Here is a 21,699-nt window from a genome sequence, read left to right as displayed (position 1 = left end):
GTCGAATGCTCTTCACATCTCTGTCTCTGCTTCGCACTGCACTGCGCTGGCTCTGCAGATGAACTGCCTGGTCCATCTCTCCGAGGTCACACCACTGTTGGCTCCCCTACAGCTTCTGCGTAGGTTGGGTCTCCGTCTGACTACGGGTGGCTCTGCCAACTGTTCCAGGATGTCCTCTCAACCGAGGACCAGCTTCTCCTGCTCACTTCTTATCCACAGCTTTAAATCTCCCAAGGCTTACAAGGGTCACACATGGTTCTCTTCCCTTTGAGTTCCTTCTTGCTTTATATGTCCGGTAGCTGGGTCCTCCCCAGCAGAGTGCCATAGTCCTTCAATGTCAACAGAGTATTCTTCATGCCTCCTTGGGGCCACCTCTTCGCAATACTATTTAGCCTTGGTAAAGCAGTATGCTTCAATCTTCCTCTTCTCAGTACTTTTGGGAGATAGCTTACTATCACTCTGTATGTTCTTCCTTGTCTTGGTAGTGTTAAGACTTACGTGAGGAAAGGAAGGAGTATTGCAATAACAAATAGTAGTGCTTTCCGGTTGGTTCTTGGAGGGCCTCAAGGATTTGTTGGTCCCACAGGCGCGGGGGTTAGGGAGTTCCATCACGGAATGGGAGTCTTTTTCCACATGAGGGGAGTCTCTCGCTATGAGGTCCCACATTCTACCAACCCTAGTGGGATTGTTGCGTAGTGGGCTCCCCTCCCAAGACTCACAGGGAATGGATTCCTTCTGGGGAGAAGTATCGAGATCCCATGAATCGTCACAGCACTCAGATATATAACGAACTTAAATTCGAATGTATAACCTTTGGCGAATGGCATTTATTTCTTTGCTGGAGATGAAGCGTTCTCAAATGTTAGTCCTATGCCTCATATTGTGACAATGAATGGAATGCTGATATTATACAACGTATGACATGACCCCTTTTCTCGTTTTTCCGCAGATGTAAAAAATACAACTGGGGTGAGGAAAGTTGTGGGATTTTCAGCCCTCGGCTTTGGAAGGCATGTTAAAAATGTTCTGATATCCTACATGGAAGACACATCAAAGAAGAAGAATTAACAAGAACAAAAGTGGTTCACATGAAATCGCTCTCAAAGTAACGAGGCAGAAAACCTGTGTCATGCGCAACCGCTTTATCTTCATACCAAAGACCTGACAAAAACTGCTTTCGTGCTATTTTAACGCATTTTTAAAATGTCGCTCTATATATATATTTTCTAACGGGATGAATGACCTTTGCAACCACTTATTTTAAAATATTTATAATTTTGTACTTTGTTTTTATATACCTATACAACTATACACGTTTTAATGAGTAGTGGTTAAAAAGCATTATGCAAGACTTTTGCTTTTGTTTCAAGAATTGTACCAGTTTCAAGCCAATGTTTAAAGTCTTCAAAGCACTGTAATTTTTTTGACAAGTGTCTCTTTACTGACTGGTTTTATGGCGGTACTCTGTCAATATCTAAAACCAATGCAGCTGGGGTGAAAAGCTTCTTACAGTACTTGATTGCTGTCCAGACCTCCAAAGTTGGCAAGAGGCCTCCCTTTTTATTGCCAAGGATAACATCAAGCAGAGTCAACTTCGTGACTTCGCTCATAAAAGCCCTGCTATCACACCATGTCTGGTTTGGGTACTGCCCAAAGTTTCCGCTTGCAATATTATGCTTTAATTTGCAGTTACTCGAAACACAAAATAAAGTGTGCTGTAGATGCTCCCTGGCAATAAAAATGGAATTAGCATAATACAGAATCGTGGCTTGTAACTGAAAATGAAAAAAAAAAAGAAATAGAATCTGCATTTTGGGACATTTGCCTGTTGTCCGTAAATGGTGCAATATTTAGGTGTAGTTTAGACGTGTCTTGTTTGTTTTGTTCTCCTCATTATATTTCAATTAAAGTGTATATATTTTATTTAAATCCTGTTTCATCTGAATCTTTGCTGTTTACTAAGTGCTGTAAATAGTATGTTCTAGTATGCATGCATCTGGAAGGCTATCTGGAATAAAATGATCTCGCCATATAAAGAATCTGAAGCATAGGGGCGAAAACATTTTCAAGGAAATATTATTTTTCACAAAACAAGTCCAGGACCAAATTGTACAAGGTTTTGCCTCAGCCACCCTCTGGGTGGCACCAAAGCGTCACTCCGAATCCTCAACTACTACATTATCTCCTGTGCAAATCCCCACTCTCCAAATGGAATAATCCAAAACGACTTCTTTTTGACTGTCAACTGTAACACCGGCATTCCTAAAAAAATATCTTCTGAAAGGTGCTCTTGAAAGCACTGCATTGCCATTGAGAAAGTACTCGATGCACAATAGCCGTGGCCTGGCTGTGAATCCCGTTTATTATTATAAGCATTACAAAATACTGTATTCATGCAATAAGATTTATTTCAAAATATGCTGATAAATAGTTCATGTTTTTTAGCAGATAGTACTTCCCATTTCTTTCAGCATTTTAATCCTTTTTGAGAATGTATTGTGAAACTAGGGAATTCTGTGCATATCAAATTGTCCTGTGCAGAATGTGCTCCACTTTGGAATCCTCAACAAGGCCAATGAACCGCCTTTTAGAACAAGGAGGCTCTTTCCACAATCAAACAGAGCCATGGTGTATTTAGAAGCCACCTAGATGGACTGTGTGCGCTGTACAGGTCTCCTTTGTAGCTCCCAACACGGCATATGTTTAATAATCAACTTCTGGCATCAAAATGCTGCTCCAATTTATCCAAAGCATGGTAAGATACTGACCTCCAAAAAGTCAACACAGTTTTCAAAACAAGCAAAAAGTAAGTGACTCCTCCCTCTCGTTTACCCGCCACATTGCTCTTACCGCCCGCGCTTGCGATGCCACCTCTTCAATGTTCGGAAAATCCGTTCCTCCCTCACCTTCCACGCTACCAAATTCTTAATCTCTTCCCTCATCTTCTCCTGCCTTTTCTACTGCTCTTCTCTCCTCTTTCGTCTCCCTGCCTCTCATCTTGCCCCCCTCAAATCCCTTTACAACTCTGCAGCCGTTCACTTTGCCTTCTCTTCCCTCATGATTCCATTTCCTCTTCGCTTTCTTATCTTGGCTGGCTTCCCTTCAATTCCCAACTTAAATTTAACTTCCTCTGTCTTGTTTTTAAATCTCTTCATGACCTTGCTCCCCCATACCTTTCCTCTCTCCTTTCATTCTATGCTCCCTCTCGCTCCGTCCGTTCTGCTGATCTCTTCTTAATCTCTATTCCTCTGCCTCCATGTGCCTCTTCTCGTTTCCGTTTGTTTCAGCTCCTAGCCCCCCTTCACTGGAACTCTCTACCTCTCGTTATTCGCTCCACTTCCTCTTACTGCTCCTTCCGAGCCTCTTTGAAATCTCATCTTTTTCATCCCCCGTCCTGACGCCCCTCATTACTACCCTTTCCCTCTCACTTACATCTCCCTATCCTCTCCACTTCTTCTTAAGCTTCATTCCCTCCCCCTTGACATTTTTTCTCCCTCACCCCCGTCCTGACTGCACCATTACTTCCCTCTTACTCTTCCTCTGCTCCATTTCTCGTTTTTGTCTTAAGTAAATTGTTCTATATACTGTTTTTGAGGGTTTGCCTCATGCTTTGCAATTATGCTTCTATTTTATTATATTCTAATGTATTCCTGTTGTAATGTAAAGCGTTTTGGCGTAAAGCGGTATATAAATTTAATAAATACAAAGAAATACAAAGAAAGAATGTGTAAGGAACTCATCGTGGCAGCAGTAAAGATGGGCACAACTGATCACAGTTCAACCTTGTTTATTAATCTGTAAATGCAGGGTGGAAAATGCCTAATCTAAACCTAAATCTAAGATGGGAGCAAGTGCTGACCATCAAATAAAAAATAAGGCAGTCCTTGTGGCGTTGTGTCAGAATAAAAGGGCCTATACTAAGAAAAACCTATTGCCAATTCCTTACAACTAATTACAAAAATAGTGTGGGATAAGGGTTCAATAAATTCAGAGGGTTTCACAAATAATAAGTCAGGGTGTGATTGCCAGGGGTCTCCCTTCCCCACATTTTCAGCACAGAACAAGATGGGATTTTGGAGCACAGCACACACTCGAGCTTTCTTAGCAGGAGCTAACAGTTCTGTTCCCACTATCAGGTTCTTAAATGGAGAAGTCTCTTCTCAATAAAAAGTCTCTTGCCCAATGTACTTTGGGTGAGGACTTTTCACCCTTGGATCTCCCTCTACCGGGCTCGGACCCACTTGACAAAGGGGACCATTCACTTCGCCTGGTCTTCCAATGCTTCTTACTTTCACAGGTCTAAATGTCATGTTAAACAGTTCTTCAGGCTTCGCCTCTGATTGTCGGCTTCCCTCTGCCAGGTTCACTCTTGCCAACTTTTACACGCAGTTCACCGTAGACACACCTTGGTCGGGTTCACTCTCGCTTAACGCGCTATTCTGGTTGTCGGCTTCCCTCTGCCGTGTTCACTCTCACCAACTTCTACAGACAGTTCACTATGGGACTTTGGACTTCACCCCGTCTCATTAGCATCCCTCCGCTGGGTTCATTCTTGCCAACTTTTAACAAACAGTTCATGTACTAGTTTTCACCATGCATGATTAATTTCCCTTTCTTTCCCACTCATCGGTCGGTCAAAGACTTTCGACAGTACAGAGGCTTTTACTTAACCCCTGTATGACCACTTTGACTTCTCTTCGCCTCTTCCCAAGGTCTCCTGGTAACGGTAGTCTCTTATTATCGGGTAATCATCCAAAGTTTCCTGAGTGAGCACCCAGGTTGTGCCGGACGCCTGTGTTATGGGTTTTCCACTCCTATTCTCAATAGTTCCTTTCAAAGTTCAAATTAGTTCTTGCTACTTTTTGTTTAACACAATTCGGTTACTTATCGACTCTCCTCTCGACTCACCGGCTGTGATGAACTGCTTGGCGTTCTTCTCTGAGTCAATGTTGGTACCACTGAGACAAGCGTCTCTCCTCGGCTTGGTTATCAGCAGAGGAGGGTCTCATGTACCGTAGACATCTGCTGCAACACACGTGGGCCTTTGTTCGCAGTTTTATGTTTATGATTGCGTAGGTTTCACCGGTCTGGATCGGAAAGGGCAAGGTCATGTCTCTCCTTGTCACCCTCTCGGTATTCACCGTCTTCCGCCTCCTCTTGAACTGCTGTGCTGAGTTAGCCCTCACATCATGCAGTCTGCCTTGCTCATCCTGTGCTCTCGTGCTCCACCTTTTATCATTTTGGGGAAGAGAAAGTGCTGGGGGGGTGTGTGTGTGTGTGTGTGTGTGTGTGTGTGTGTGTGTGTGTGTGTCAGTCAGAAAAGGGGGGGCAGCATTTTGGAATATCCTATGGGGAAAAAGTGTTGAAAGAAGGGGGATACTGCATCTCACTCGTCGGTCTCCCACTCCCCAAGCACCCCCTACAGGTGATCCTCCCACAGGAATTGGATCCAATAGTGATGGCCGTGTCCTGGCCACCTGGATGACAGATCCCTGGGGACTAGCTAGGGAGACACCTTCAGGTTTCTCACATAAGCTTCCTCCATGCGATGTAGCCGCATTTGTTTCACAGGGGAACTGGGAAAGAAAATCTACATTTCCCTGGTCTTTTCCTTTTCGGTGTTCCACAGTGAAACAATAGGGTTGTAGGTCTAGAAACCATAACATGACCTGAGGGTTGGAGTCTGCGTTGGCTAATCCAAACTACGGGTGAGTGGTCTGTGATGAGTGTGAACTTTCGTCCCAATAGTTAGTACCTAAAATGGCTAATGGCCCACTTGATGGGCAGGGCATCCAGTTCCAATACAGAGTAATTTTTTTTCACGTGGGAACAGCTTGTGGCTGGTGAATAGTATGGAATGTTCCAATCTATTGCAAACCTAGGACAGGACGGCTCCTAACCCTGTAAGGGAGGCATCTGTCTGTAAGACAAACTCCTTAGAGAAGTCTACTACCTTTAGGACTGGGTTCTGACACAGCATCTGCTTCAAGGTGTTATAACATAGCTCATCTTTGTCATTCCAATGAGGTTTCTGTGGTTTGGCATTCTTAAGTTTTTCTGTCAGCCAGGCTGTTTTGTCCAAAAAGTTAGGGATAACCCTTCAGTAATATCCTATTAACCTGAGAAAAGCTCTAAGCTCTCTTTTGGTCTTGGGAGTTGGAGTATCTAAGACGGCTTTTACCTTCTCATGTTGAGGTTGTACATTTCCGTTCCCTAAGAACAAGCCAAGATATTTTACGGCTGATTGGGCCAATCTGCACTTAGCTGGATTATCAGTTAGGCCAGCGTTTCTAAGAACCTTCATGATGGTATAAAGATGAAAGAGATGGTCCTATCAAGTTTTACTACAAGTGATATCGTCAATGTAAGCTTCACAGAAATCACAATAGGGTTGTAGGATTTGAACCATGAGGTGTTGGAAAGTGGCTCGTGCACATTGTAGACCTAAAGGAAGGACTTAAAATTGGAATAATCCTAGCAGCATGGAAAACGCTGTCTTTTCGTTATCTGGTCCATATACGGGAACTTGCCTGTCCCCCTTTAAGTCTAGGGTTGATAGAAAGGTGGCTGCTCCGAGTTTATCAACTTAATCATCGATGCATGGCATGGGATAGGCATTGAAATCTGATATGGCTTTAACTTGACGGAAATCTATACAGAATCTCCAGGAATGGTCAGGTTTATTGACCAACACAATAGGAAAGGACCATGGACTTGAGGCCTCAATGATGTTGGCATTCAACATTTTGTTGACTTCCTCGATCACTATCTGTTTACGGGCTTTCGGAAGTCGATATGGTTTTAAGTGTACCACTTTATCTTTAGGTGTTCTAATATAGTGATATGCACCTTTTACTCTTCCTGGTTTTTCTGAGAATACATCAGAGAATTAAATGATTACATCTTTTAGATCTTGTTGGTGTTGAGTGGAAAACTCTGAAGGAATTAAATCAAAGTGTTATATATATATTCGGGAACCAGGCCGGCTAGTACTTTGGCATGGTTCGCTGATGGGTTCTCTTTCCACTCGTTCAACAGATTTACATGATATAATTGGATTTTCTTTTTTCTATCTGATTGGGCTACTCTTTAAGTACAGGTTCCTGTTCTTTCTACCATCTCAGATGGTCTGTGCCATTTGGTGACAAGCTTGTTCTCTGAGGTTGGTAAGAGGACCAGTACTTTCTGTCCTATGGAGAATGATCTTAAATTCACTCCCATGTCGTAAGGGCTCTGGGCTTTTTCCATATGAGTAGAAACTAAGTCTTGGACCAATTTCATATGTTCTCGGATTCGGGTGGCGGTTTGCGAGATGGGAATAGAGGCATCCTCGCATTCTTCCCAGGTTTCCCGGAGCATGTCCAAGACATCTCTCGGCTCTCTTCCATAGAGCAACTCAAACGGAGCGAAACCTGTGAAAGCTTGGGGTTCTTCCTCACTACAAATAGTGCCCATTGGATCATTCAGTCCCCGTCTTTCCCGTCCTTGTCGACCAGTTTTTGTAGAATGGGTTTTACGGTTTTATTGAATATTTCTACCAAACCATCAGTCTGAGGGTGGTACAAAGAAGTTCGCAAGGTGGTAATATTTCCCTGCCATCTATTCAGTTTTGCACCTCCTCTCCACCAGAGGTCCACAACAAAGTTGCGGCTGCTCTGGCCGGGGATGCCGCGCACAATTAAAACTTTTATTTTATTTATTACAAATTCAGGTTGAGAAGGCACCCAACCTGTCTCACACCCACCTTTACAAGCACCCCGCGGCACAATGGACCATGAACCAGGCCGGTATGTAATAATACAATATTTATTTATTTTTAAATTCCAATGAAAATCACACAAATTTAATGTAGGGCAGCAATCACCAGTGTAGTGATAATTGCACTGTAAAATGATAGAACACACTTAGTTTGACCTTTTAACATCACATATACAATGCACAATTGAATAAAGGCAAGATTACTTTTTGCGAGGTGTTTTCTGAGTATTTCCCCCTGCAATGCGCACTCAAACCCCTGTTAACCAAATTTTGTGTGGGAAGAAAGGAGTAGCAAGGAGTCAGGTATACTAGGCAACAAACAGAATGCAAATCCGAACTTCCCCCTCTGAATGGGAGGCAAAATCGGATTGAAAAACCCTTAAAATTGAGCAAAATAGCACTAAGAATTGCTAAATACTTGTTTTACATGTGCGGTTGAATGAATGAGGTAGAAACGAGTATAGCAGTATCAAAGATGTAAGAACACTAGCAAACTACAAGGCAATATACTAACGACGGGCATACAGTTCAGAAAATTGACTTTGGAAGGAAAACACAGTGCAGCTAAATCACACCTGGAGAAATTGCATTTTGCTTAGTTTCACAGGTTGAAAATAGCAAAACAGCTTGGAAAATTAATTAAAATAGACAGAATCGGAATGGGGTTTTGATGCTAAGGGACAAAGGCACATTACAGATATAATATGTATAATATGAAAGTGAAAGGGTAACTCTGAATGGATGACAGGATGAAATTCCTAACGGGAAAGGAAACTCGGATTTAAACAGGAATAATTTCAAAGGACAACTCGGTTTTGTTAATAAAGTGATTCCTTTTACTGAAACTATATTTTAGTGACTAGGTTGTCAGAAAGAGAAACGCTGCCCGTGAACAGGGTTAAGCTGCAGTTTTAACCCCCTCACGCCGTGTGTCTCTTAATGTGGGAATTAATTTATTCCTAATAGTACTGAGGACTTATACAACATACTGAAATGATTGGAAAGAATGACGCTAACACATGCAGATTACTACAGATTTTCCTAAGAACAAGGTACACAGAGGATTCTGACAGTTTTAAAGATTTTTCTAGGTCAGTTATAGGACCTCCATGGGATTGGACCTAATACAAAGTAACAAAACAAGGGATGCAGTTTGAGGTTGCTGGGGAAAGGAACTACTCACAACAAGCACTTGAATGGGGTAGCTTAGACAGCGGACCAGGTTTCTGGACAGCAAGGCAAGATCTGGTCACTGCAAACAGCGGCGGGCTCGCCTAGAAGGGGACAGCTGTGCCTAGTCTGGTCACTGGATAGCAAGGTGCATCAGCTGGGTTCTCCTTGAATTTTGTGGGTTTTTTCTAGATCAGTGGTTCTGCCTGGATAGGGCCAGCTAGCTCTGGCATTGCAGTGGAATCTGGAATCTTGCAGGGTGAATCTGGAATGTCTGGATCTCTGGATGCACGGGAGATGCAATAGTCCGAAGAGAGTCTAGTGCTTCCTCTGCCTCCCCTTTATATAAAGAATATGCCATCAGAGGATTTTACCATGTGGCTAAACTAAGCTAGACATACCTCTAAAAAGGGATGGGTCAGCCTATGCATGTCGCCTCCTCCCTGGAAGCAGGTTGGACTGAAGGAGGTGACTCAGTTTTATGGTGTTTTACAATGTGCTTTGTTCTACCAAAGTTACTTTTGCCATAATCAGTTATGGAACAAAACACTCATATTTACAAATTTCATCATCAGGCAACTTACACGGGCAGACTACAGATTTTACAAGACACATGCTGATCCAAATCCCAAGACGGTACAATGCTGTTTAGTCATTCTGGTGATCTTTCGCCATTTCCATGGAAAATATTTCACCTAAAATTCTACAATTTCCATATATGTATACACATTATCACTGGTCATGTTCTCGCTCATGGCACAAGTTGTGCCATGTATGTTTTTCCCAGAATTCACATTTTCCTGGCGTTTGCGTTGCCAATACGCTAGGAAAATCTACGTCTTATTTTAATGGTGCAAACATGACATTTAAACGGTCATATTTTAACATTAATTTCTCTTTTGATTACTGAGAAAAATGACATAAACTGAATAGTCTCTGAAATCAACTAGCCTAGCTTTGTTTTCCAAATATGGGCATTCCTTTCCAGCCCACAGCCAAATGTCAGGCTCTGGTCAGTTTAGCCCAGTGTTGCTATGGATTTGCTTTTGAAGTCCTTCAGTTTGAGTTGAGGGGAGGTGTCACCAGGAATTCACACCTATGTTTCCTGACAGTCCATTGTCTCATGCTGGAGCAGTGCCGCTTCATCTGGCCCATTCATAGTTTCGAGGGGGCCACTTGGGGGAAGGTGTTTCTATTCCCAGGAAAGGCAGGGCCCTTTGAAGCCCGGGCCTGCCAAACCCATTCTGGCCTCAGTTAATTTATTTATTTCTTTATTTTTCTTTCTCTTAACCAAAAAGCAAGTATTTTGGAAATAAATATCCTATATATATTTTAAAGGAAACCCCCATCACATTTCTATGCAAGCACAAAGGCTTAGTTTAACATTTCTCTTTTAAAAGGGCATTTCCTTGTTTGGCAAAAGCACCTTTTTACACGTGGGTTAATATTCCATGAATGGCACTTAGAAATATGGGTTTTCTCGCATCTATATTCGGAGCATTTCCAAGGCCCTAGTCAATTTCTAATACACAGCAATCTGTTCAATGCAAGGGTCCTATGAAAGTGACATAAGCAAAGAGAGAAAGGGCTTCTTGTGAAGAGTTTGCCCGTGTTATTTTGTGCATGGAGTGAAGTTCTTTGATATTTCACAGATTTTGCCTGACACAACATGCCATTCAGTGAGGAATGCCCCCATTTGCTGGTGTACACCGTGAATATGTGTGTGCATGAATGTATCTTACTGGAACCAAACTAGGTAATGTTGAAAAGATGAAAAGGGCATCAGTGCGCCGTCATTTTAAATGCAGAACATTTTCTTTTTCAGTGGAAGTTTTGAGCTGACAGCATAGCAGTGCTGCCTTTGAATTATTGGCTTTGGTGCACATGAAGAAAACACTGGCAGCCATTCTCGGGGTGTTTCATGTTCCATCTCTCCCCATATGTGCTCGGCAAAGATAGTGCAGCCATTATTTTTATAACTGCAAAACGCAGTTTTAATGCTAGGGAATAGCGCTCAACAGAGCCAGCACAGCCATTCTTTTTGTAACTGCTGGGATGCAGTTTGGTGGTCTATGGGAGCTCTGCTGGGCTGGTAAATGTACTCCACAGACCCCACCCCCTGCTTTCCCGAGACTTCTTGTTGAGGGAGATTAGGGCAAATTGGGGTTCATCACGCGGAGTTCTTCTTCCATCAGGGAGAGGTACACCACAATCCTCCTTTCGTCTTTTGTTGGAGAATGTGGAGCGACACTCCCTTTCTTTCGTTCCCTTTCCAGGTCCCCGGGGAGGTCCTCATGAGGTCTACGAGGGAATGGAATTAGTACTAATTGGAGATCTATAAAAAACAGGTTTTAGATTCTTGCACTGACAGTTTTTCTGGAAAGTTTGAAGAGCGTCACAAAACATACATTTTTTCATTCACCAGGGTACTAGAACAACATCAGCAAATAATTTACGTAACAATACAAAGACAGGACATTTTTACAGCACATTTTCATTACATATTTTCTTTCAATAACACTGAAGAAAAGTACTCCCTGTTGGATAGATATACCTATGGACCTACCTATTCCCTTTTGCTTTTTCTTTGTCTTGCTTCTTATTCTCCAGGGGTCTCCTCTATTTCACTTTCCTTGGGCTCCTCAATCAGCTGCAAAGTGTGCCTGGGGTGACAACTCTTTAACTGATTAATGTGGACCCATTTCTCTTCTGACAGCTCTCCTGTGGGGATGCAGATTCTGTAGGCGACAGGTGAAATTTTATCTACAATTTCAAAAGGACCGCGCCAGGAAGGGAGAAATGTCCGCTCTTTAACCTGATTCCTTTGAAAATTGTACAAGTAGACCCGGTCTCTTACTTGGTATTCCTTTTTGGTTGTTTTTAAATCATATTGAGTCTTCATCCCCTCTGCTGATTTTTCCAGATTCCGCTGAGCGTATGCAAAATCATGCTGAAGGTGTTTTCTTAGATTCTCAACATATTCATGAGTTGTGGAGGCATTTATCAGTGTCTGCTCTTGTGTTCTATAGAGCAGAGGCTGAGGTAGAGCCATTTTTTTGTCCAGTCATTAGCTCAAATTGAGACATTTTGGTCACAGAAGATGGTGTAGATCTGATGGCCATCAGGACAAGCGGTAATCGGATGACCCAACTTGGCTCAGAATCTGGCACAAACCTTTTTAGAATGTTCACAATGGTTTTATTGTACCTCTCAACTCCCCCACTAGAGGCTGTGGGTTGCAATATGAAGTTTCCTTTTTACCCAAAGTATCTCTCACATCTTTATCATCACTTTGCTGGTGAAGTGACCTCCTCTGTCTGACTCAATCCTTTGGGGTAGGCCAAAACACGAGAAGATGTGGTTGATCATCAGGGCAGCTGCTGTTTCTGCCTTGCAATTTGTGGCTGGGAGACATTCCACCCATTTGGTAAACAAGCATATTACCCGAGATGTTAACATGTACTTGTTCCCCTTAGAGGAGAGAATCACAGGCCCAATGAAATCTACTTGTAAATCTGACTAAGGCAGTGTCATCCCCCTCTTCTGGCGGAGAGCTCGGTGTGTGAGTGAACTTGGCTGAAATTGTGCACACACAAGGAACCCCTTCAAATATTGGTGAGGTCCTGCTGTAACGCTCACCTGATTCTCGCAGAGGCGCCGGTCTTGACTGGGCGACTACCGTATCTTCAAAAGTGATGTGTAGCACCCGGTTGGCACTTTGGGCTGGACCTCTGTGCACTGTATGCCTGACTCGAAGAGTAAGATGTCTGCAGGCAGAAAATATGGGATTAATGAACTGGGGTTATTGGGGTGTCCCTATCTCTTTCCTTTTCTCCTCTCCTGTAGAACCCCAAAGGTTAACGCTCTCACCTTAGGTAAGTGAACGCCGAGCTCTCCATCTGCCTCGGGGCAGGGTGCTGTAACCAGTTTCTTCACTGGATAGGTAGCGCAGGCCTCTTGACTTCAGAGGACTGCTGTTCGTCGTTTACTTCACGAACGGTGAGTTCCGAGTATTTCAAATGTCTTTAAAAGTCTTTTGTAATGCTGTCTCTTATTTTGCAGGGTTCCAGCGATGGCGGTTGACTGGCTGAAGTGAGTTGAGGATGGACCCGTATGCGGAATAGAAGCGCCTGGAAGCGCGTAAGTAAGCGCTTGTTGCTTGCTTCACGATGCGCACTAACTGTCCTTTTATTTTGCAGGTACCAGTTCGGAGCTGCTGAAGGATGCCGCAATGCCCACTGAGTTCGACGTGGATGGAGTAATGGCACGTGAGTATTTAACGTTACCCAATGTCTTTAAACGCACCTTCTTTTGTCTTACAGATGCGGGATGCAGCGCCGAAGGCCTCTGGAGCATGCGAAGAGTTGGTAAGCTTTTGTCTTTCAGATGCCGGAATGCAGTGCGATGACCTCCGGAGCGCGTGAAGAGTAGGTAAGCCTTTGTCTTTCAGATGCAGGAATGCTGCGCGAGGCGTTGATGACAGCCGATGGACCAGGTAAGAGATGCGCTGTCACTGAAGACCGTAGTGCTAACCTGTTCTTTCTTGTCTTTATAGATGTTGCTGAAGACTGGATTCAGGATGGTAAGCCTTTTTCCTTTAGGCCCAGGATCAGATGCAGAAGAGACAATGAGCGTTCTGCTGCAGAGGATGCAGAATAACGCAAAGCCAACAGGAAAAGTAGTCCCAAACAGAAGAGGATCAGGGGTTCAACTGGCAGGTAAGTATGCAGCATGGTCTGCTGCAGGTAAGTCCACCCAAGCATTATGAGCCCGGCGCTTGCAGCGCTGGGACTGGGCATATTTATGAGCCTGGCGCCACAGGCGCCAGGACAGGGTCCAAAAGGTCCCAATTGGGACTGGCTGGCACTCGGAACCTGGGTTATGGGTCTGCTTCCAAGGGAGTTGGATAAGTCCTGGCCTTTTGGAAGCAGAGATCATGACAGTACCCCACCTCAAGGCCCCTCCCAAACCGGGCTTCCCCGGGGGTTTTGGCTTGTCAGGAAATGTTTGATGAAATCTTTTGATTAGACGAGGAGCGTGGACATATTCTGCAGGTTCCCAGGATCTTTCTTGAGGGCCGTAGCCTTTCCAGTCAATTAGGTAAAATAGCTTAGATTTGGAGATCTTGGAGTCCAGGATGCTTTTGACTTCAAACTCAAGTTCTCCATCAACTAGGATAGGTTTTGGGGATTTAGCTAGTCGGGTTTGAGGTTGCACGGGTTTTAAAAGAGAGACGTGGAAGACCGGATGTATCTTCATGTGAGGGGGCAAGTCCAACTTGACCGCTACTGGGTTTACTATGGTAGTGATGGAATAGGGACCAAGGTATCTTGGGTTGAATGTGCCTGGTCCTTTTAGAGGTAGATATTTGGTGGATAACCAGACTTGATCTCCTACTTGATATTGGGGGGCTTCCTTCCGATGTTGATCTGCTCCTTTCTTGTATTGTTCCTTAGCCCTTTGAAGGTGAGAAACGGCTTCCTTAAAAGCTTGGGTGATGGTAGAGTGCAGGTAGTCTACTGCTGGTGTTCCAAGATCTTGGGGTGGATCCAACTCTGAGGTTCGAGGGTGACAGCCGTATAAAAGAAAAAAAGGGGTTTTCCCAGTTCCTGAGTGGACAGAGTTGTTGTAGGCATATTCGGCTATCCAAAGGATATCTTTCCAAGTTTTTTCAGTTTGTTGCAGCATGCAGCGTAAATACTGTTCCAGAGTTTGATTGGTCCTCTCGGTTTGTCCGTCGGTTTGAGGGTGGTGACTGGTCGATAATCTCACATCAATTTGAGCCGACCGACAACAACTTCGCCAAAAATGAGAAATAAATTGACTACCTCGATCCGAAATTAGCACTGAAGGAAAACCGTGCAGTCGGACGATGTTTTCGAGAAATTCTCGGGCCAGAGTTGTTGCTGTTGGCAAGCCTTTGAGTGGAATGAAATGCGCCATCTTGGAGAATAAGTCCACGATTACCAGGATCGTGTTGTATCCGGAGCATGGAGGTAGGTAGGTGATGAAGTCCATAGAAAGCGTATGCCAAGGGCAAGGTGGGATGTCAATAGGGCGTAAGAGGCCGGCTGGTCTTTCCTTTTGACTCTTGTTTTGGGCGCATACTCCACAGGACATTATAAAGTCTCTGATATCTTTTTTCCAAGACGGCCACCAGAAGAAGCGCTTGATCTTTTCTGAGGTTTTGGCCATACCGGGATGTCCTTCCATTAGAGACTCGTGATAACAAGAGATCACCTTTTTCTGTAAATCTGTGCTGGGCAGGTATAATCGTTCTTGGAAATACAATAAGTTGTCCTTTACTGCAAAGTCCTTTCCCTGCAGATGCCAATTCTGTATTTCTGCTGGAGTTATAAGTTGCCTGGTTTTATCCTTAATTTCCTCTATGGATTGTGTGGTTATTACACCCAGAATTCTTTGTTCGGGAATGATAGGTACAGGTTTAGGGTTGGTCAAGTGTTCCTCCACTCCCATCCGAGAAAGGGCATCAGCTTTACCGTTTTTTGTACCAGGTCGATAGGTAATTATGAAGTCAAACTCGGCAAAGAATAGTGCCCAACGGAGTTGTCTAGAGGATTGGGCTTTTGCGGTTTTCAAATATTGCAGGTTTCGGTGATCCGTAATCACAGTAACGGTGTATCGGGCCCCCAGAAGGTAATGCCGCCAAGCCTTAAAGGCAGACTTGATAGCCAGAAGTTCCTTATCAGTAATAGTGTAATTGATCTCAGGAGGCGAGAATTTGCGAGACCAGAATGCCACGGGATGTAACTGATTGGTTACTGGGTCCTTCTGTGATAGAACTGCCCCCATGGCAAGGCTCGAAGTATCAGTTTCAACGATGTAGGGGAGTTCGGGGCGAGGATGTTTTAGAATTGGTGCAGAGATAAATTTTGTCTTCAAATTCTGGAAAGCTAGTTCCGCCTCGGTAGACCATTCAAAACGTTTGTTTTTCTTTAACAAGGCGGTGATGGGCTGGACTATTCGAGAGAATTCGGGGATAAACCTGCAGTAAAAGTTGGCGAAGCCTAACATGCTTTGAACCCCTTTTACGGAGGATGGTGATGGCCATTTGAGAATTGCATCGACCTTCCTTGAATCCATACGCACTCCGCTAGGTGATAATATGAATCCCGAGAATTCAACTTCAGTCACGTTGAAAACACATTTTTCCAACTTAGCGAAAAGTCTGTGTTGACGCAACCTCTCAAGGACTATTTTCACGTGTTTCCGATGTTCAGATTCCGATGAAGATTAAAGAGGATGTCGTCAATGTAAACGACAACACATACATCTATGAGCTCTCTGAGGACATCGTTCATAAAATATTGAAAGGCGGCCGGGGCATTGCAAAGTCCGAAGGGCATGACCTGATATTCAAATAGCCCATACTTGGTGCGGAAGGCCGTCTTCCATTCATCGCCCTCTTTTACTCGTACCAAGTGGTAGGCTCCTCTAAGATCCAGCTTTGTATATATGCATGCTCTTCTGACTTGGTCCAGGAGTTCAGGGATTAAAGGTAACGGATATCTATTCTTAACGGTGATCTGGTTCAGGGCGCGGTAATCTATACAAGTTCTAAGGTCCCCTTCTTTTTTTGGAACGAAGAACAAAGCTGAAGAAGCAGGGGACTTAGAAGGACGAATAAACCCATTTGCTAGGTATTGATCCAGGTATTGTCGGAGGTGAAGGTTCTCAGGCTCGGTGAGGGCATAAATTCTGCTACACGGAGGAGTAGATCCAGGTATCAGGTCTATCTGGCAGTCATAGGACCTATGAGGAGGTAGAGAGTTAGCCTGATCCTTCCGGAAAACATCTTGGAATTCTAGGTATTCGGGAGGTAACTGGGGAGTCTCCGAAGAAATTGCTGCTAGAGCAACACCAGGTGGAGGGTGACAAGTAGAGACACATTCTGGGAACTGAACCGTTCTTGCTCGCCAATCGATCCGAGGATTGTGTTTCTCTAACCAAGGTATCCCTAGAATAATATGGAACTGAGGGGCCTTGATCACATCGAACACGATCTTCTCATGGTGTCCATCTTGACTTACTAGCGTCACTTCTTGAGTGGTATGCGTTACTGGTCCGGAGGCTATCTCCGTACCATCCACCGTAGTAATGACGTCCTTTACAGCCTTGGGACAAAGAGTTAGATTCATCCTCAAAACCATTTCATGATCCACATAATTGCCGATGGCACCGCTGTCGACGTAAGCTTCAATCGCATGTAATCGATCAGGATGATCAGGGCTAATGAGGACCATAGGTATCACGAAATGCGAGGTCACGGAACTGGTTTTAACGCTCGGCAAGAGGACCTCTATTCTTGTCGGGCGAGGTCGTTTCCCTGCTCAGAGTTTGTGACCTTGGTAACTGCAGCTCCTACCGCCTTCTTGGCTGGTTTCACCGGACAGTCTCGAAGAAAGTGCCCTGAGTTTCCGCAATAGAGGCATAATTGCAACTGTTTTCTCCTTTCCCGCTCCTTTTGTGTTAGTGGTCCTTTCAGGCCCCCTATTTGCATGGGTTCCCCGGAGTCTACTCCTTTGGAAGGAGTTGGTGGTTTGGAAAATGCTCAAACATCAAACTTGGAACGATCGGCCTTCCTGTTCTGCAGTCTGTGATCTATTTGAACGACTAAGTCTATATAGTCCGAACAGTTTTCCATACTAAGCTGAAAGGCTTGAAAATCATGGAGAACCGGATCATCTTGATTAACTAGAGGGATCGACCAGTCTGCCGCATTGCCACTAAGGTACGAAAGCACAAAAGCTACTTTAGCTTGATCAGCTGGAAAGGCTGCTGGCCGGCATAAAAAATGCAACCGGCACTGATTGATAAATACTGCAAACCTCTTTGGGTCACCAGAAAATCGTTCGGGCGGAGCCAGAGGTACATTCCCAGGTAGGTTGATCTGCACTGGATTCATAGGGGATGTTGAAGGAAGATTTGCCCCTGATGCGGGTAACGGGGTCTGTCCGGCTTGTGACTGTAGCAATTGTCTAGCACGATCGTCTGTTCGCTCCTTGGAAATAATTAGTTCCCTTCTTAGAGCATTCGTTTCCTGACGAGCTGCATGCACTTCTGCCCTTAGTTCCCCAAGTAACCGGGCTAGGTGGTCGGTATCCGAGGTTTCCATAGCGCCTGGGCGAGAGTTTTGCGGTGGGCTTTGCGTTCTGTAACGCTCACCTGATTCTCGCAGAGGCGCCGGTCTTGACTGGGCGACTACCGTATCTTCAAAAGTGATGTGTAGCACCCGGTTGGCTCTTTGGGCTGGACCTCTGTGCACTTTATGCCTGACTCGAAGAGTAAGATGTCTGCAGATAGAAAATATGGGATTAATGAACTGGGGTTATTGGGGTGTTCCTATCTCTTTCCTTTTCTCCTCTCCTGTAGAACCCCAAAGGTTAACGCTCTCACCTTAGGTAAGTGAACGCCGAGCTCTCCATCTGCCTCGGGGCAGGGTGCTGTAACCAGTTTCTTCACTGGATAGGTAGCGGAGGCCTCTTGACTTCAGAGGACTGCTGTCCGTCGTTTACTTCACGAACGGTGAGTTCCGAGTATTTCAAATGTCTTTAAAAGTGTTTTGTAATGCTGTCTCTTATTTTGCAGGATTCCGGCGATGGCGGTTGACTGGCTGAAGTGAGTTGAGGATGGACCCGTATGCGGAATAGAAGCGCCTGGAAGCGCGTAAGTAAGCGCTTGTTGCTTGCTTCACGATGCGCACTAACTGTCCTTTTATTTTGCAGGTACCAGTTCGGAGCTGCTGAAGGATGCCGCAATGCCCACTGAGTTCGGCATGGATGGAATAATGGCACGTGAGTATTTAACGTTACCCAATGTCTTTAAACGCACCTTCTTTTGTCTTACAGATGCGGGATGCAGCGCCGAAGGCCTCCGGAGGGTGCGAAGAGTTGGTAAGCTTTTGTCTTTCAGATGCCGGAATGCAGTGCGATGACCTCCGGAGCGCGTGAAGAGTAGGTAAGCCTTTGTCTTTCAGATGCAGGAATGCTGCGCGAGGCGTTGATGACAGCCGATGGACCAGGTAAGAGATGCACTGTCACTGAAGACCGTAGTGCTAACCTGTTCTTTCTTGTCTTTATAGATGTTGCTGAAGACTGGATTCAGGATGGTAAGCCTTTTTCCTTTAGGCCCAGGATCAGATGCAGAAGACACGATGAGCGTTCTGCTACAGAGGATGCAGAATAACGCAAAGCAAGATTCATCCATCGGGTGTGGTTTAAATAGCCTCCTGTAGTGCTTAGGTGTCTCCTTCCACAGCCACGCCTAGGTAAGAAAAGAGTTCCTGCTTTCCAGAAGAGTTCCAGTGTTCTGAACCTAGGGAGTGGCTCCTGCCCCACCCAACAGGAAAAGTAGTCCCAAACAGAAGAGGATCAGGGGTTCAACTGGCAGGTAAGTAAGCAGCATGGTCTGCTGCAGGTAAGTCCACCCAAGCATTATGAGCCCGGCGCTTGCAGCGCTGGGACTGGGCATATTTATGAGCCTGGCGCCACTGGCGCCAGGACAGGGTCCAAAAGGTCCCAATTGGGACTGGCTGGCACTCGGAACCTGGGTTATGGGTCTGCTTCCAAGGGAGTTGGGTAAGTCCTGGCCTTTTGGAAGCAGAGATCATGACACCTGCCCCTTGTGTGGCCAGTATGCAACCTCTCACAAGATTTCTAGAGTAGTATAAAACTGCTGATGACCAGCTTTGGCTATGCACTGGGCGTGACTTAGCATCAGGCTTCGGAATGAGGTAGGAACCACCCACTGGTCGCATCCAGAGATGGATCTCCTTACCAACAATCCGTCTTGGATTCTGAATTTTTTGGACACTTCATCAACACCCTGAGGTCCTCTTTCCCAAAGTAATCCGTTTCCGTCTGAGGAAAGTACTCCGGGTCCTCAATGTGTTGGTAAAATTTCCCAATAATCGGATCCCCTTTTTGTGCCATGATTAAAGGTCTCCTTACTCCACTGGGCAGTTGAGAGTTCATTGTGAGCATTTGTCTGGAACCTTGTGACAGCAGTAACGTGGATTTCCCCCAACAGGGACTCAATCCTCAAGGAGATCCCCCTGGATGGCTCTGGTTTTGGGCAGCTGATTAGCCAGGTCATTTCCAGTTTTGTCTGGCCCCTCTGTTCTGGAATGACCCTTAATCTTTTTCCAATAGATGGTCATCCCATTAGAGGTGACCAGAACATCAATATTTTGCATTAGACATGTAAAAGTGGTTTGTTATTAGCACACAGCATGCCTCAGTTTTTCCAATCGACCCGGTGCTCCACAAACCCGTTCCGTACATAATCGGAATCAGTGATTATGACTAGTTTGTGGAGTCAGTGTTGCATGGCAGTTAGGATGGCCTGATGAACTGCCATCAACTCCACCACCTGACTACTGCGGGGACTGAATTTGTACCCAGCGGAGGGTTCCGGGGTATCATTCACCCAGGCATTCCCAACGCCAGCCACGAGTTCCTTTTCCCCGTTGTTGTCAACATGGTAGGAGCACCCGTCCACATAAACTGTTGGCATTCCCTCGCACTTGTCTTATTCATAGACTTTGTGCGGGGAATTTAGGTCCACCTCCATGCTCTCCTGGGTTTTGAGACTTTCGTCCTCGAGAAAGTTTTCTCTGGCACAATCATGCAAGTCAGCCAGAACTTGAGCAAGGGGACTCTTCTTGTTTTGGCCATATCTGACCTCCACAGGAAAGCCTTGCATGGACGGAATACAGGAAGTAATTCTGGAATTACTCACATTTCCTGCCCGGATTCTGTCACTTTGGAGGTGTTGCAAAGGATTGTGTGGCGTTTCCACTGTGATGTGCTCTCCCGTGATGAAGGGGCAGTAATTTTTCAATGCCCACACCATTGCCAGGATTGCCTTATCACAATCGTTGAATTTTTCCTCCACAGAGAATAAAGTCTTGCTTGCATAGGAGATGACTTTATTGACCATGTTATGCTTTTGATATAATACTGCTGTCAAGCATGTATTTGAGAACCCCGTCTCCAAGAAGAACTCCTTGTTTTTGACAGGGTAAGCTAGACAAGGCAATTGCGAGAGACTTCTTTTGAGTTGCTTTACTGCCTTGGCTTGTTCTGGACCCCACTCCAACTTGACCTCCCCTTCAACAGATGGACCAGGGGTCTTGTGACCTCTGTGTAATCCTCAATGAACTTCCGACTGTAATTAGTCACTGCAATGAGGCTTCTAAGCTCACGCAGAGATGTGGGGTCTTTTAGTTTTAGTAGTGCTTCCACTTTCTTCTCCTGGTGACAGAGACCCTCAGGGTCCCTAGAAGTTGACACAGGTCCTGCACCACTGTGCCTTCTGAGAGGACAGTTTTTCTCTGGCAACCCTCAACTGGGTCAGAACATAACGATTTCCACTATGTGTTCCTGTACAGTTGAGCTTTTCATCAGGACATCATCTACATAGACCAGGTTACACCTTTCACCCAAGTCGGGCATGGCCTTGTGTAGGAAGATGTTGAATTAGTTGCCAGAGTTTATGTATCTGAAGGGAATCTGGGTCCAAGTATACTGCTGCCCCCGAAGGTAAAGGCCAGCTTGTATTGGTCCTTCCTACTGACGGGCAAGGTCCAGTATCCATTTGTCAGGTCAATAGCGGTGTATACCTTTGACCCCTGTATCTGGGCCAGCCTTTGGTCAATGTAGGGAAGAGGCCATCAGGATATGTGGACCAGTTTGTTCAGCTCCCTAAGGTCTGTGCAAAGTCTCCAAATGCCATTTGGTTTTAAAATCC

At 45.0% G+C, this 21,699-nt stretch overlaps 1 protein-coding gene across 3 annotated transcripts in view; it reads left to right on the top strand.

Moving 5' to 3' along the window:
- CARD19 (caspase recruitment domain family member 19) overlaps window positions 1-1,929 on the top strand; it is a 330,029-nt gene extending 328,100 nt beyond the window's left edge. For all 3 annotated transcript variants that reach the window (XM_069643604.1, XM_069643606.1, XM_069643605.1), the window contains one exon: window positions 950-1,929. In XM_069643604.1, coding sequence (XP_069499705.1) covers window positions 950-1,068 — 119 coding nt within the window. In that variant the 3' untranslated portion in view covers window positions 1,069-1,929. The remainder of the gene's footprint in view (window positions 1-949) is intronic.
- The last annotated feature ends 19,770 nt before the right edge of the window (window positions 1,930-21,699 follow it).

Source organism: Ambystoma mexicanum, chromosome 2p (assembly GCF_040938575.1).
Source record: "Ambystoma mexicanum isolate Mex_15411 chromosome 2p, UKY_AmexF1_1, whole genome shotgun sequence".
NCBI lineage: Eukaryota > Metazoa > Chordata > Amphibia > Caudata > Ambystomatidae > Ambystoma > Ambystoma mexicanum.
This window is presented reverse-complemented; position numbering and strand designations above follow the sequence as displayed.